Source organism: Solanum verrucosum, unplaced genomic scaffold (assembly GCF_900185275.1).
Source record: "Solanum verrucosum unplaced genomic scaffold, falcon-dt-bn FXZP01000255.1, whole genome shotgun sequence".
NCBI lineage: Eukaryota > Viridiplantae > Streptophyta > Magnoliopsida > Solanales > Solanaceae > Solanum > Solanum verrucosum.
This window is the reverse complement of record NW_026020006.1, coordinates 493,070-506,409: the sequence shown is the minus strand read 5'-3', so window position 1 is coordinate 506,409 and position 13,340 is coordinate 493,070. Positions and strand designations below refer to the sequence as shown.

At 31.9% G+C, this 13,340-nt stretch overlaps 1 protein-coding gene across 1 annotated transcript; it reads left to right on the top strand.

Annotated features, from left to right (window-relative positions):
• The first annotated feature begins 2,395 nt into the window (after positions 1 to 2,395).
• On the top strand, positions 2,396 to 7,694 carry LOC125819478 (telomere repeat-binding protein 3). The gene is made up of 10 exons (XM_049498908.1): positions 2,396 to 2,573; positions 3,580 to 3,726; positions 3,822 to 4,653; positions 4,767 to 4,976; positions 5,070 to 5,120; positions 5,226 to 5,305; positions 5,656 to 5,897; positions 6,034 to 6,357; positions 6,452 to 6,515; positions 7,179 to 7,694. The coding sequence occupies exons 2-10, from the start codon at positions 3,646 to 3,648 to the stop codon at positions 7,362 to 7,364; spliced, it is 2,070 nt and encodes a 689-aa protein (XP_049354865.1). The 5' UTR covers positions 2,396 to 2,573; positions 3,580 to 3,645; the 3' UTR covers positions 7,365 to 7,694.
• The last annotated feature ends 5,646 nt before the right edge of the window (positions 7,695 to 13,340 follow it).

Here is a 13,340-nt window from a genome sequence, read left to right as displayed (position 1 = left end):
TAACTGCGGTGGAATGATTGAAATTTCTCCATTTCTAATAAGAAATTTTAAATTCAAATTTTCGAAAAGAAAAAAAATGATATTGAAATCATCTATACCAAGAATAAACTTTATAATACGCGATTAAAATACAATCAAACTTTAATATAAATATCGAGCACGAAACGGAAAAAAAAAAAAGTAAAGATGGGATGATGAGAGAATAGTGGTGGTGAGTGAAGGAGAAGGGTTAAGATATAGTTGGTCTACACCCCTTTTAACTCATTCCACACTCATGTCCTTTTAGCCAAAGTGGTCCGGTTTTGTCCTCTTTTTTTAAAATTAAAAATGAAAAAAAAAAATATTCAGGGTTTGAGATTTGTATTAGAGTTTAATTAATTTAAATTTGTATTGAATAGAATATGAAATATCATTTTTTATTGAGAATTTTTCTATACTCAAGGTTCGAAATCAAAATCTTTAGTTAATTCGTTGCATCACATTTGATGGTCAATTTGATCTTTTCAATAAGATAATAGTAATAGAATTTAGGCTGAATTTAAGTTATTGTACTTCGTAACTATATTATAATAAAATTAAAATAAAAGATATAAGTACAATATTATAAATTATAAAAGAAATTAGTATCACAAAAAAATTTATCAAGGGAGATCTCTCAAATATGATTATTATTTTTTATTGTGGTTATCTCAATTTATATGTAATATTATTTGATTGAACATGAATTTTAAAAAAGGAAAAATAATTTTTTTTTTTGAGATTTTGATCTAAAATAAATTTTAAATATTTTTGTGAATTAAATCATCTAATATTAAATCACTTTTAAATATAAAAATAATTCCTTTCATTTTCTTTTAATAGTCCGTTAACGATTTAGCACTTTCGTTAAGAAATCATCTATCACCAGTTCACCACTATCAATATGTAGCTTTTGTAATAGAACAATTAATTATATTTTGATCAAAAATTGATATATTTAAATAAATAAATTAAGAATATTACGTAGCTATCACATATCAAAGATGTGAGCTTTCATAAAGGACTTTTAAGATGATAAATTTAAGATAAAAATGAGTTTAATCTTCTTCAATCCACTTAATTTGGCAAGTAGCTCACGGCGATTTATGAGATAACACGATTATATATTCTTAAAAGATAGATAAATACATAAAATAATATTTCTATATATGCGCCTAAACAATTAAAATGAGAGTGTCCCTTTTATTAGAATAAAGTTATTTTACTAAATTAGTCATATTAACTATATTTTAGAAATAACTAATGGTATTATGTTTTTTTCAAAATAAATAAATAAATTGGTATTCAATATTTATATTAGATTCTGACTCATTTGGATCAATGCTACATGAGAGAAAACGCTTCCTACCACGTTTCGTATGATGGAAAGGGAGATAATCCTGTGATAAATTTTTTATACCCCTTAATTTCTTGTTTGGTTACAAAGAGTGTTATAATTTATCCTAAGATTAATAATTATTAGTACTGAGATAAGATATTCCTTGTCTCTTGATGGAATAATAATCTCGAATTAGATTATTCTGAAATAAAATAATTAAAGTAACAAAATACTCACTCAAACCCTTTTTATATATCATTTACAATATATTTCTGTAAACAATCAATTCATTCTTAAAAAAATATTTTTTTTAGTACAATAAATCAGTTTACTAAAAGATAATATCATAATAACCAAGGGGCAAAATCGAGATTCGTTGATTAAAAGAGGACATACCCCATCTACTTTACTGTATCCTTACTTATGCTGTTAAAAGCCTAACTCATCCTAGCATAACATATATGGGGCTTTCAGTTCCTTTGATAAGAAATGTGAAACAAAAAAGAAAAAAAGAAAGATCCCCTGTTGGGAATGAAATAACGCTCCCTGCCCCCTTTTCACAAAAAAATTGAGAGATAAATATATTTATTGAATCCGTCGGGACTGACGGGGCTCGAATCCGCAACTTTCGCCTTGACAGGGCGATACTCTAACCGATTGAACTACAATCCTAGGAAAATCAGATGTACAGCCTAAAATCAATTTAGATTCCTGATAACGATCATTCATATTCGATATCATGATTATGTAATGACATGTTTGTCAATCATTTCTACATACGAGATGGAGGACAATTTTGATTTGAAATTATTCTTATTAAACCGCTTTCTCTTTGCCTTGTCGATATAAAACACCTTACAGAAAACATCTTTCATCAAGTAAAAATTCGTGATAACACTTTCGTAAAAAAAAAAAAGGATTTTTATTAAAAATAATTTTAAGACAAACTAATTGTGGGGGTGGGTGGGGGGGCTAAGGTGGGGGGAGTGGGGTAGGGGGGAGAGAAATAGTACAAAAGAGAGAGAAGTGAGAAGGGAGGTTTTTACCAAACCCAGAGGTTTTTCAATCCTGTCCACAATTTCACTTACCCAACAAAAAAAGTAAATAAAAAATGTTGTAACAAACAAGTACAAATTCTTCTTCTTCTTCTTTAGCATTTTTTTTCATGGCTTGAAAATTCATAATTCTCATACATAATACATAGATTTCTTCTCAGGTAATTTTTTCTATTTTTTTTTGGGGGTTTTTATGCTCTGTTTTTTGGATTTTTTTTTGAAATTTTGTTAGATGCAGTTTTTTGTGTTGTTTTCAACAAGGGTTTGATGGGTTTTTTATGGTGATGGAGATTGGTTGAGTTTTACGGTGAAAATTCAGGTTGATCACGGGGAGATCTGATCGGATTTACTGAATTTTGTTCGGTTTTCAGTTTGATTGTGTGGAATTTGATGTTTTTAAGCGAAAATTGTTGAAATTATTGAATTTGAGTGAGAATTGGAACTGGGTTTGATTTTATAGTTATTATCGGTGAATCGAAAATGAAGTAGAATGGATATTGCTGATTGTTAGTTTTGATTGAGGTGTAGTTTTGTTGGTTGGATTAAAAGTCAAAATTTTGAAACTGGGAAAGAAATTGTGTTTTCTTTCTGAATTGTTGCCTGATTGGAATTTGGGTTTGTAGAGATGGATCTCTTATATAAAATGGGAGGTTTTTCTTTAGTGTTCTGTTGAAAGTTTTGGTTTTTTTTTGTTGTTGCATTTTTGTAGTGCTGATTACTTCTTGAAGAACAGTGGTTGATCTTTTTTGAGTTGTATAGTAAGCATTTTAGCATATATATACTCGTGGCTAGTGGAAGGATCTCGAATTCTGCATATATTGATGTTCGTTTAGATGTATGGTTTCCTTGTATTTGTGGATCAGCTAAGTGCATTTGGAAAATACAACAATGTATCTGGTGTAATCCCACAAGCGGGGTTTGGGTAGGCGTAGGAGGTACGCAGACCTTACTCCTTCCTTTGTGGGGTAGAGAGATTGTGTTCGATAGACACTCGGCTTATGTGAAAAATATGTTTGCTTTATGTAATGATATTGCATTTTTTATGTGCCTTTGTATCTGTAGTCACTTGAAGTTCTTAACTTTTGAACATTGGAGTGATGTATATCCTGTCTTTGGTCAATGCTTTAATGGTATGATTGATAAAAAACTGTTTTTTTTTTGGTGTAGATCGGTGAAATTAGTGACATTGGTTTATTGCATTGGGTGATCACTTGTTGGCATGCTTCTGAAGATATGGTGTATAAGAAGAAGTTAGATTTTGGTTTCAATGGCTTTCAAGTTCCAGTTATACCTAAAGCTCCTAGATCAGTTAGAGTAAGGATGCTGAAATTGTTAAATTGTCTGATCTTTTACAAGTCTTGTATTTATATACTTTTCTAAATATCGTCTGCGATTCTGAATCATTTCAGAGGAGACGTTCCTGTAAAAAATTGGATGATGATCAAATTTGTGCATTTGAATTATTGGCGGCTGTTGCCGGGAAGCTTTTACTGGAGAGCGAAAGCTCCACTTCCAGTAATGCAGCAGAAGGGAAAAATGAAATTGCTGATGGCAGGGATGGTATTAAAAGTGAACAAGTGGAAGAAGGTAAAGCTGTGAAATCAGAGTGCCTCGACCAGGGGAGTTGTGTAGAAAGCGATTATATATCCGAAACTGCAGCCCAAGATCAGAATTTGAAACATTGTTTCGATAAACCTCATCATGCAGAAAATAATTATTTCTTGGAGCATACTTCTACTGTTATAGGCTCTGACGCTGACTTGAAGTTGGAAAACTGCAAGGAGGTCAATATACCTGATGGAAAATTCCACCCCAAAATTGAAGGTGGATCCTCTAGTCTTGAAGTTCCATGTGATGGTAAAATCAGGACAGGAATTCAAAAGCACTTAGATGATGACAGCAAGCAGATAGAGGACGTAACTGTGACTAACACTTGTAGTGTAAAGAATCCAATTGAAGAATGTGTTAATAACAGTGGTTTGTTTAACTCAGACGGTAGTGTACAGTTACCCTTGTACAGGGATTCGGTTCCTAGTGCTTCTTTTGTAAAGCACAGGAACAGTGTAAAGTTAGGTATTAGAGATGATGACGAAAATTCTTTTGACTGCTATAGATATAGCACCAAGTTAAGGGCCTTTAGGACGACATCACGACTTGGATACAGAAGAATAAGGAAGATGCTGAAATCTCGACACTGGAAAGCAGCTCCTAAGTTGAAGGAATATGAGCGATCTTACACAAGTAAGTTAGGATATACCTGACACCTCTGATAATTTGCCAGCTTAAGCTTTTCTTATACATGTTTCTATTGTCACTTCATGTCATTTTCTAACTACATGGATTTGGTGGTTTAGATGGCGGAGTGGAGTCCTTTTACCTCAGTAGGAAAAGTGTACGTGCACGCAAGAGATGCCAACTTGAAGTTCCTTCCAAGAGACGGAAATTGAGCAACCATGGCTTTGCTGTTGCATATTACCAGGAGGCCAGTAGTGAAAGCGTGACAAATTCACCTGACAAGGAAATCAAACGAGACATTAATACCTCCCATGCCATCCCACCGAGAGGTCAATACTTTACTATTGATCTTGAAATTGAAATTGAAGGTCCTGGTGGTTTATGTAGTCATACTAAGTAATATTCTGTATTGCTTTTTACAGGAACTACTGATCCAGCTCCAGTTAACAATCATCACAAGAAGGACCCTAATGGTAAGAGATTTTGGATTTCATTTGTTTTTTCAATTTTCCCTCTTTGATACCATGCTTTTTTATCTTCTATAAAACATCTAACTTGAGTCCAATTTATCCTTTCAGTAAAATTTAGCATCAAGTCCTTCAAGGTGCCGGAGCTTTATATTGAGGTTCCTGAAACTGCAACAGTTGGCTCGCTGAAGGTATTCAGGGTGTCCTCTTTTCCTCCTGCTCTGTTGTATACAATAATCCCCCACCTCCCTAGGTTGACTAAGGAACTTCAGTTGACGATTTATGCTTGTGCTGAATGTTGAAAATTATTGTTCTTGCTGCATCTGTCAGTCAATACAGTTATTCATTTAATCTTTCTTGTCATTTAATATCTCTCTGAAGTCGCTTAATTAAGAATTCTCTGATATGCAGAAAGCTTGCATTAAATTAAGGAATGATAATGTTGGCAGTTGTAACTAAATTGATTTGTGGTGATGTTAGAAAGTTTTATCTGTTGTAGAATTGGAAGTTCTCTAAGCTAAATGCTAATTTTCTTATGCAGAGAACGGTTATGGAGGCAGTTACCGCTATACTGGAAAGTGGATTACGGGTTGGGGTGGTTCTCCAGGGAAAGAAGGTCAGAGATGACAATAGAACACTGGAGCAGGCTGGCATTTCCCAGAACGGCAACCTCGATAATTTGGGTTTCACTTTGGAGCCTAGATTCACCCAAGTTTCTCCATCATCATCTCCTAATAAACTTCTGGCTTCATCAACATATGCTGCAGATCAGGAACTAACAAGGTATGATCGAAGAGTTTAGCACTCCTATGTTTTTGCATAGTGTTGCTCTGGAAAGAAATTCTAGTTGCAAATTTTTTTTGCCTACCATTTAGGAAATTGACTGGGTTTAAGACTAATTAGTTATATTTATGCTCAGGCGGCGACCTAGTCCTATATTGGAATTGGGGATTCACAACGCTTCAGCAGACCCTCTAGAGACTGAGATGTGCAAGTACAATGAGAATAACCATCCATCAGAGCTATCTCCTACAAATCCTATTGATTCATCAACTGATGTATCTATTCCAGATTCTAGAGCCTTGGTGATAGTTCCTTCAGTTACTGCAGAGGCACTTGCTATGGTTCCGCTGAGCCAAAAAAGTAAACGTTCTGAACTTTCACAACGTAGAATACGGAGACCATTCTCAGTTGCAGAAGTAGAAGCGCTAGTTGAAGCTGTGGAGCATCTTGGAACTGGAAGGTATGAGAACTTTAGATCCTCCTTGCAAGCAAAAACAGTTTAGAGTTTGTTGTCCACTAGAGAACTGCATTTCTAATAATTTCTGATAATGCAGGTGGCGTGATGTTAAAATGCGTGCTTTTGATAATGCTGATCACCGAACTTATGTTGACTTGAAGGTTAGACATCGTATTGGTGCCATTATTGTTTCTGAGGATTCTATTGTAGCAATTCCTTTTGCATGCATTATGCCAGTTCTTGAGAAAATTAGTTTTTTTACATCCTTGATGTTATTACATATTGTTCTTAGCAAATAATGGTCAAGGTTTCATTATCATTTGGACTTCGCATCCCACGTCTTAGATACTTGCTCTGTTTCAATTTTAAGGCACTAAATTCTTTTTAGTCTGTCCAAAAAGAATGTTACTTTTCTATATTTTGAAACGAGACATTTTGAAACTTAGGAACTTTAAAATTTCCGTTTTACCTTTTAGAAGATATGCTCTTAAAGCCATATGTATGTCATGACATGTTTAAGACCATAAAATACCGCTATATAAAATGAAATGGGAGGAGTATTTAGTAACACGAGAAAAGGTCTCTCGTCATATGACAAGATGCTTTCCATATTTTGACAATCCATAGTTTTATTATATTGTAAATTGTATTATAATGGCTTAATGAATCTAATGACAGCTCTGAATGATTGCCTAGAAAGCAAAAGGGGGAACATATGAGTTGTTCTAGATAAGCATAGATCTCACTAATTTTTAATCTTTATTTAGCAAATGCTAATGATTGTTCCCATCATCCATGTGATGTGTGGTGCTTTGTTTATATAGGATAAATGGAAGACATTAGTACATACAGCAAGCATTGCCCCGCAACAACGAAGAGGCGAGCCTGTTCCCCAGGAACTTCTGGACAGAGTCTTATCTGCCCATGCCTACTGGTCTCAACAACAGGGGAAACATCATGCTGAACCTCTCAAAACTCCAGATGCAAAAGCACAGAAAGTTGGCGCTTGAAGGAATTCGTCGAATTGTCAATGATGTAAAGAAACTATTATATTAGGTAACACGAAGAGCACGACGAGGAAACTGTAAAAAAGGATTCGTTCTGTTTCTCGTCAACTCGGTTAGACTCACTGATTTGTTGCCTTACAACAGTTGTGACTTTGTAAATTGCTCAGTAATAAAGCTGTGTAGCAGCACATGTCTCTCTAGGGTTTATTTTGTTTCTGTTGGTTCTTTCATTTGGTATTATTAGGGTTATGGAAAGAATCAAATGTATTAAATATGTACATTAGTAGTAGTTCCAATTGATTTTCTAGTGTAATTTCACTATTGTATGCAACTTCTGATATTTAGTTGAATCTCATTTCAAGTGTTCTGTTATTATGTACATATGTAAGATAATACTGCGTACAATAAAGTCGATGCGATTTCATTCTTCTAATATTCTTCAAGCTCCTCATATAATGAAAGTTTAGTGCGTCGGACTGTCTTTTATTCTTTATACATCCGATAATTCAAAATGGACTAGTTGAAAAATAACTTTAGATGAAATTGAGGTGAATGACTTCACTAACAATGACATTTTTGTACCAAAGCGTAGAGCGGTGTAGTTAAAAAATTTCACTAAGGAAGTTTAAAACATGAAGAAGTAAATGCACGAATAAATCAAGAAGATCCATAATTTTAACCTTGTATACCGTGATTTTTTTTTACCGAAAATGGGTTTGGAGAAACTTCTTACTCCTATCGGGCGCCCTTTCTCTAAGCCCTCTCAAGCTATATTGGCAGATACATGATTTTCATAAAAGATATTATCACTTATATTGTATTTACTCCAAAAAGAAAACTTATAACTATAATGTCATTTTTCAACGATGAACACTTTTCGCCCCTCTAGCTCCGCCCTTATTCCACCCCTCATGATTTTCACATATTGCTTTTTCTTCTTACAAGAAGAGGAAAAAATGATGAGAGGTAAAAAGAAAAAGCATATGAGAAACTAGAAAATCAATTAATTAATACAAAGTGAATAAATAAATAAGAAAGAGGATAATGAAAAGGATAGGGAATTCAATATCCACACATGATTTTGAGGAATATAATATAATAGTTGTCGGTAAAATATTATATATACATATATATTCATTTTTTCCCCTTAATTTAATTTAATATATCCAATGGGAAAGCCAAACAACACGTTACGCCATGTGAGATTTATGACTTACTCTAAAGATAGGCAACTCATTTTTGACTTTTTTTTTTTGGGTGGGTTAGGGTGTGGGTTGTGGTGGGGGGGGGGGGGGGCGAGTCGGGTCATTAGTTAGATAGTTAAGTGTTGTATTACTTCTATCTCTGTATTATAGTCGTATTATTAATAGTTGTCTGTTACTTTTTTGTACTTTGATTACTGTTATTAGAGGATGATTTGTTAGATTGTCCATAGTATTTTGTCATGACTTTTTTTATTTTTGTTATTTCTTTCTTTATATTGTTTTGGACTGTTTTTTCCTTGATCTCAGGATCTATCAGAAATAGGCATTCTACCTAGATAGGTTCAAGGTCTGCGTATGCTTAATCCTTTCTATAACCTCATTTTGGTCTGCATGCTTAATCCTTTGTATAACCTCTTAAAAAGTGAAAATTTGCTACTAGTGATGTTCAAACACACGAATATTTTAAGTTTGGGTGTCTCTTTCAATGCGTTTGAAACCATTGGGTTACATCATATTGTTGTGTCAAGGGTGTCCACTATTCGGAATATGTTATTTAATAATTTTATTTATCATTTTACTTGTATATACAATATAAATTTTCGACGAAGATTGTCTAATTGAACACCCTGACATGAGTGTAGCTACGCCGCTATATATATATATATATTCAATGTTTATTATTGCTCACTAGTTAGCTAGATGCACGTGGTATCATTAGTTTGGTCCCAAATTAATAGGATACCTTAATTTTAGTCTTTACAATTAATTACAATACATCCAAACAGACAGACTGGTTGTTACAACTAGCTTAGTAACTTTTACTTAATTAAGTTATTTATAGTATAAAGTAATTAGTTACAGAGAACAACAGCTCCATGCACATGCAAATGTTCACCCTTACTGACACGTGATAGGGGCGGATCTAGAGGGTCGGGGGAGTGTTCATCTGATCTTGTCGACAAAAAGTTTCACTGTATATATAAATTTTTGAATCTCCGAAATATGTAAGGTTGATTTAGTAGTTTAGGAGTTCAAATCTTAGGCTCATACATTTTTATTTTTCGAATTTTCTAAATGAAAAATCTAGATTCGCCATTGTGCGTGAAGTCATTTAATAGTTTGATTTTTTTTCATTTGATATTCATATGAGAGCCTGACTAATTCAAATTCGTATACTGACTCATTTTGAGAACGCCGCTTTCAAATTGTTTATATATCTAGAAAGAAAATTTGAAATCTCTGATTAATGACCGTAAAAAATAATCTATATTGATAGCTTGGAAAAGTGTCTGTCAGTGTTATTCATATTTCCTTTTAATTTTAAATCTCAGATCTGATTTTCCTTTTAAAACTTTTGTTCTACGACATATAGGTCTTAATTTAAACGGAAAAGGATCAAAATTGCCCCTGAATTATATGAAATAGATCATTTATACCCTTCGTTACATTTTGGGATAAAAAATGCCCCTGTTGTTATCCTAAGAGACCACAAATACCCTCAAGAGTTAACACCCCAAATTTTTGTTGACGTGGCAAGCCATGTGGGACTAATCCTTCCACCTAAGCGTTGCCAACTAGGATTCACTACAAAAGAACTAGACCTTTAGCGGCAACAACAGTCGCCACAAAAGCCCAGAAAATCGTCACTAAAAGTTTTTAACATTAAATTCTAATTTTGTGTTTTTTTCTTCATTGTTTTTAAAAAACCAAATATGATATCGATTAAGTAGGAGTTTGAAGACACTATATGTTTTATTTTTATGTCATATGTAAATGTATAAAATGTACAATGATGCATTATATATATATATATATAATAGGAGATTTGAATCGAGAAGTAATTTTGATTATTTTTCGTAGTAATATTGGATGTTTTTAATATGGATATTGCAAGTTATTTATTTTAGAAAATTAGATCGCTATCGAAAATTAATTATCATATTTTTTTGTTGAAAAAATAGGTTTTACTAGCGAATAGTTGTTGGAGCCTTAGTTGCCACTAAAAATCACTCATAACCTTTAGTGGCAATATTTTGGGATTTTGTGGCGACAAAGCCAAGTTCTTTTGTAGTGAATCTTAGTTGGCAATGCTTAGGTGGAGGGATTAGTCCCATGTGGCTTGCCACGTCACTAAAAAATTGGGGTGTTAACTCTTGAGGGTATTTGTGGTATCCTGGGATAATTGCGGGGGTATTTTTGATCCCAAAATATAATGGAGGGTACAAGTGGTCTATTTCGCATAGTTCAGGGGCAATTTTGACCCTTTTCCATAATTTAAATGACTCAAACAACAACTTATTAAGTGCATTTATTATTTTACAATTTAACTTATTTACGAGTCTGAATAAATTAAAATTATTTAAATTTTGAAAGAGTGTTAAAATTATTTAGAGTTATTTAGTTGAAGATTTGATCATCAATGATTTAGAGCTACAAAATTTATCTCCATCTTAGAAATAAGAATATGTTAATTGATGTATAATTTAAAATAGAATAGTCTCCAAAAACCCTATTTTAAATTATACTTCATGTCTCTATTAAGTGTAATATATTCTCTTAAAAAGAAATCTCGAAAATTTCATGAGTTAATGAAATATTCATAAATATCAGTGGAGATCAACTGAAGGTCCATATTATTCTAGTTCAAGAAATACGCCACTAACAGCTGTCGAATCACGAAGAAATCTTAAGAAAAAAGAATCAAGATATAAACATTTTTGTACCCACAAATCACAATGTTTATAAATAAAATTATAATTTTTTTTGGTGACTGCTTAATTTTTATCACTTTAAAATTTATGGAAAACAAATATATATTTTTAACAGAGATAAACATTTTTGTACCCACAAATCACAATGTTTATCAATAAAATTATGTTTACTTTAAAATTTATGACGAACAGATGTATATTTTTAACCTAATAACGATATATATTGCTTAACTCAATTATAAATCATTTATACAAATTAACTTCCATTTATTTTATTTTAATATTCAATATGACGTACGACATCTTGAATATCTCATAAATTCTTGGATATTCACAAAGAAATCATGAAAACATCAAAAAGTGATCTCGAATATCCCCTAAACTCTTGAGATATTTATAAAGAGATAAAAATATGCCAAACTATTCTTGATAATCAAATACTTCAAGAAGATCCGCAAATCCTTTTATGGATTTGAATTATGGGGAACTTTAGAAAGAAGAATGAAGAGATGAACAAAATTGTACCCGCACTACTTATTACCAAACCAACGACATATAACGGTTGAGATGTTTTTTTTCTTTTAATGTAATTTTTTGTTCAAAAGAATATCCTTTTTACCAAACCAAAACATAGATAACTAAATTATGTGGTCCATATATTCTGGTACAATACGTAAACGATATTTATATCTTTTAATTTGTATATGTATAAGTAGTCACTTAAATTTATATAAAATTGAATAAATAGATACACACATTCTACATGATGTCATCTCAGACAAATTGAACGACACAAAAAGTGCCAGGTAGGATGCAAATATTTATACTTATTAATTTTATACAAATTTAAATATATACGTATATACATTCAAAATTAAAAAACATATATAAATATCAATCGAGCTCAAATTGATCGACAGGTTTATGCTATTATCAAATGGACACAAATTCCTTTCTGAATTAAGTCACTTGTCTTGAAAATAACTAGATATAAATTATGCAAGCTCAACTAGGGTTACACGTGTCAATTTTTCTATATTATAAAGTACACATTTTAACCATTATTATTTAGAACGTATTTATGATCAATAGCCATATTGTAGTGACAAAATCTGCAATGAAAAAGTGTTTATAATTGTAGCCTTTTTGAGGAGTGATTCACAATAATGAATTCTTTTTTTATTATTATTTATTGTTTGATATCGACATTATTTTGAATTTGTGGTGTGTAAGTCCCTATTCCGAGGAAACGCTTTTTATAAAGATTTTTTTCATATTCAAGCTCGAATCCGAGATATTTGATTAAGAGATGAGAAACTTCATCAACTGCATCACATTCTTTGGTGGTCATAATCATGACTTTGAAGGTTGTTTGCTTTTTAAAAAAAAATTCTTGCTTGTCTCGTGGGATAATTATTAAGTCGATAGTCAATTGAAACCAACATTCTATCTTTTAAGGTACGAGTAAGATCTATGTATATAGTATATACTATCCTCTTCTAACTCTATTTATAATATTACGTTTGTTATTATTGTTGTTGCTTGTCTTGTGCGAATTCAAATTTAATTTAAGTTCATGTATTTTAAATTTATTAATTACAGTATCATATATTGAGATATTTTCCAATTATTAAATACGTAACATTAATAATAAGGCATGAAACTTTCTTACATGCTAAAATTCATATGGATTAATTTTTTTTATACTGATGGTGTATATTATAAGTTAAGTTTTGGTTATAAAGGCCCTCGATCACATGAAAATCTCGTCATCAAAATTTTAAGTTCACTAATTCTAAACTTATTATCCTTGATCACATGAAAATCTCGCCATCAAAATTTTAAGTTCACTAATTCTAAACTTATTATCCTTTTTACTTGCTGAATTCGAAATAAATTATTTATTTATAGTACATGCAAATAAAGCTAATAGATTGAATATATCGAATAAATAATTGATATTGTAGATCCGCCCCTGGCCTACCCCACCACAAATATCTCTTTATAAATCCACTCCTAATCTATACCTTTAAATTTTTGAACATATACAAAAAAAAAAAAAA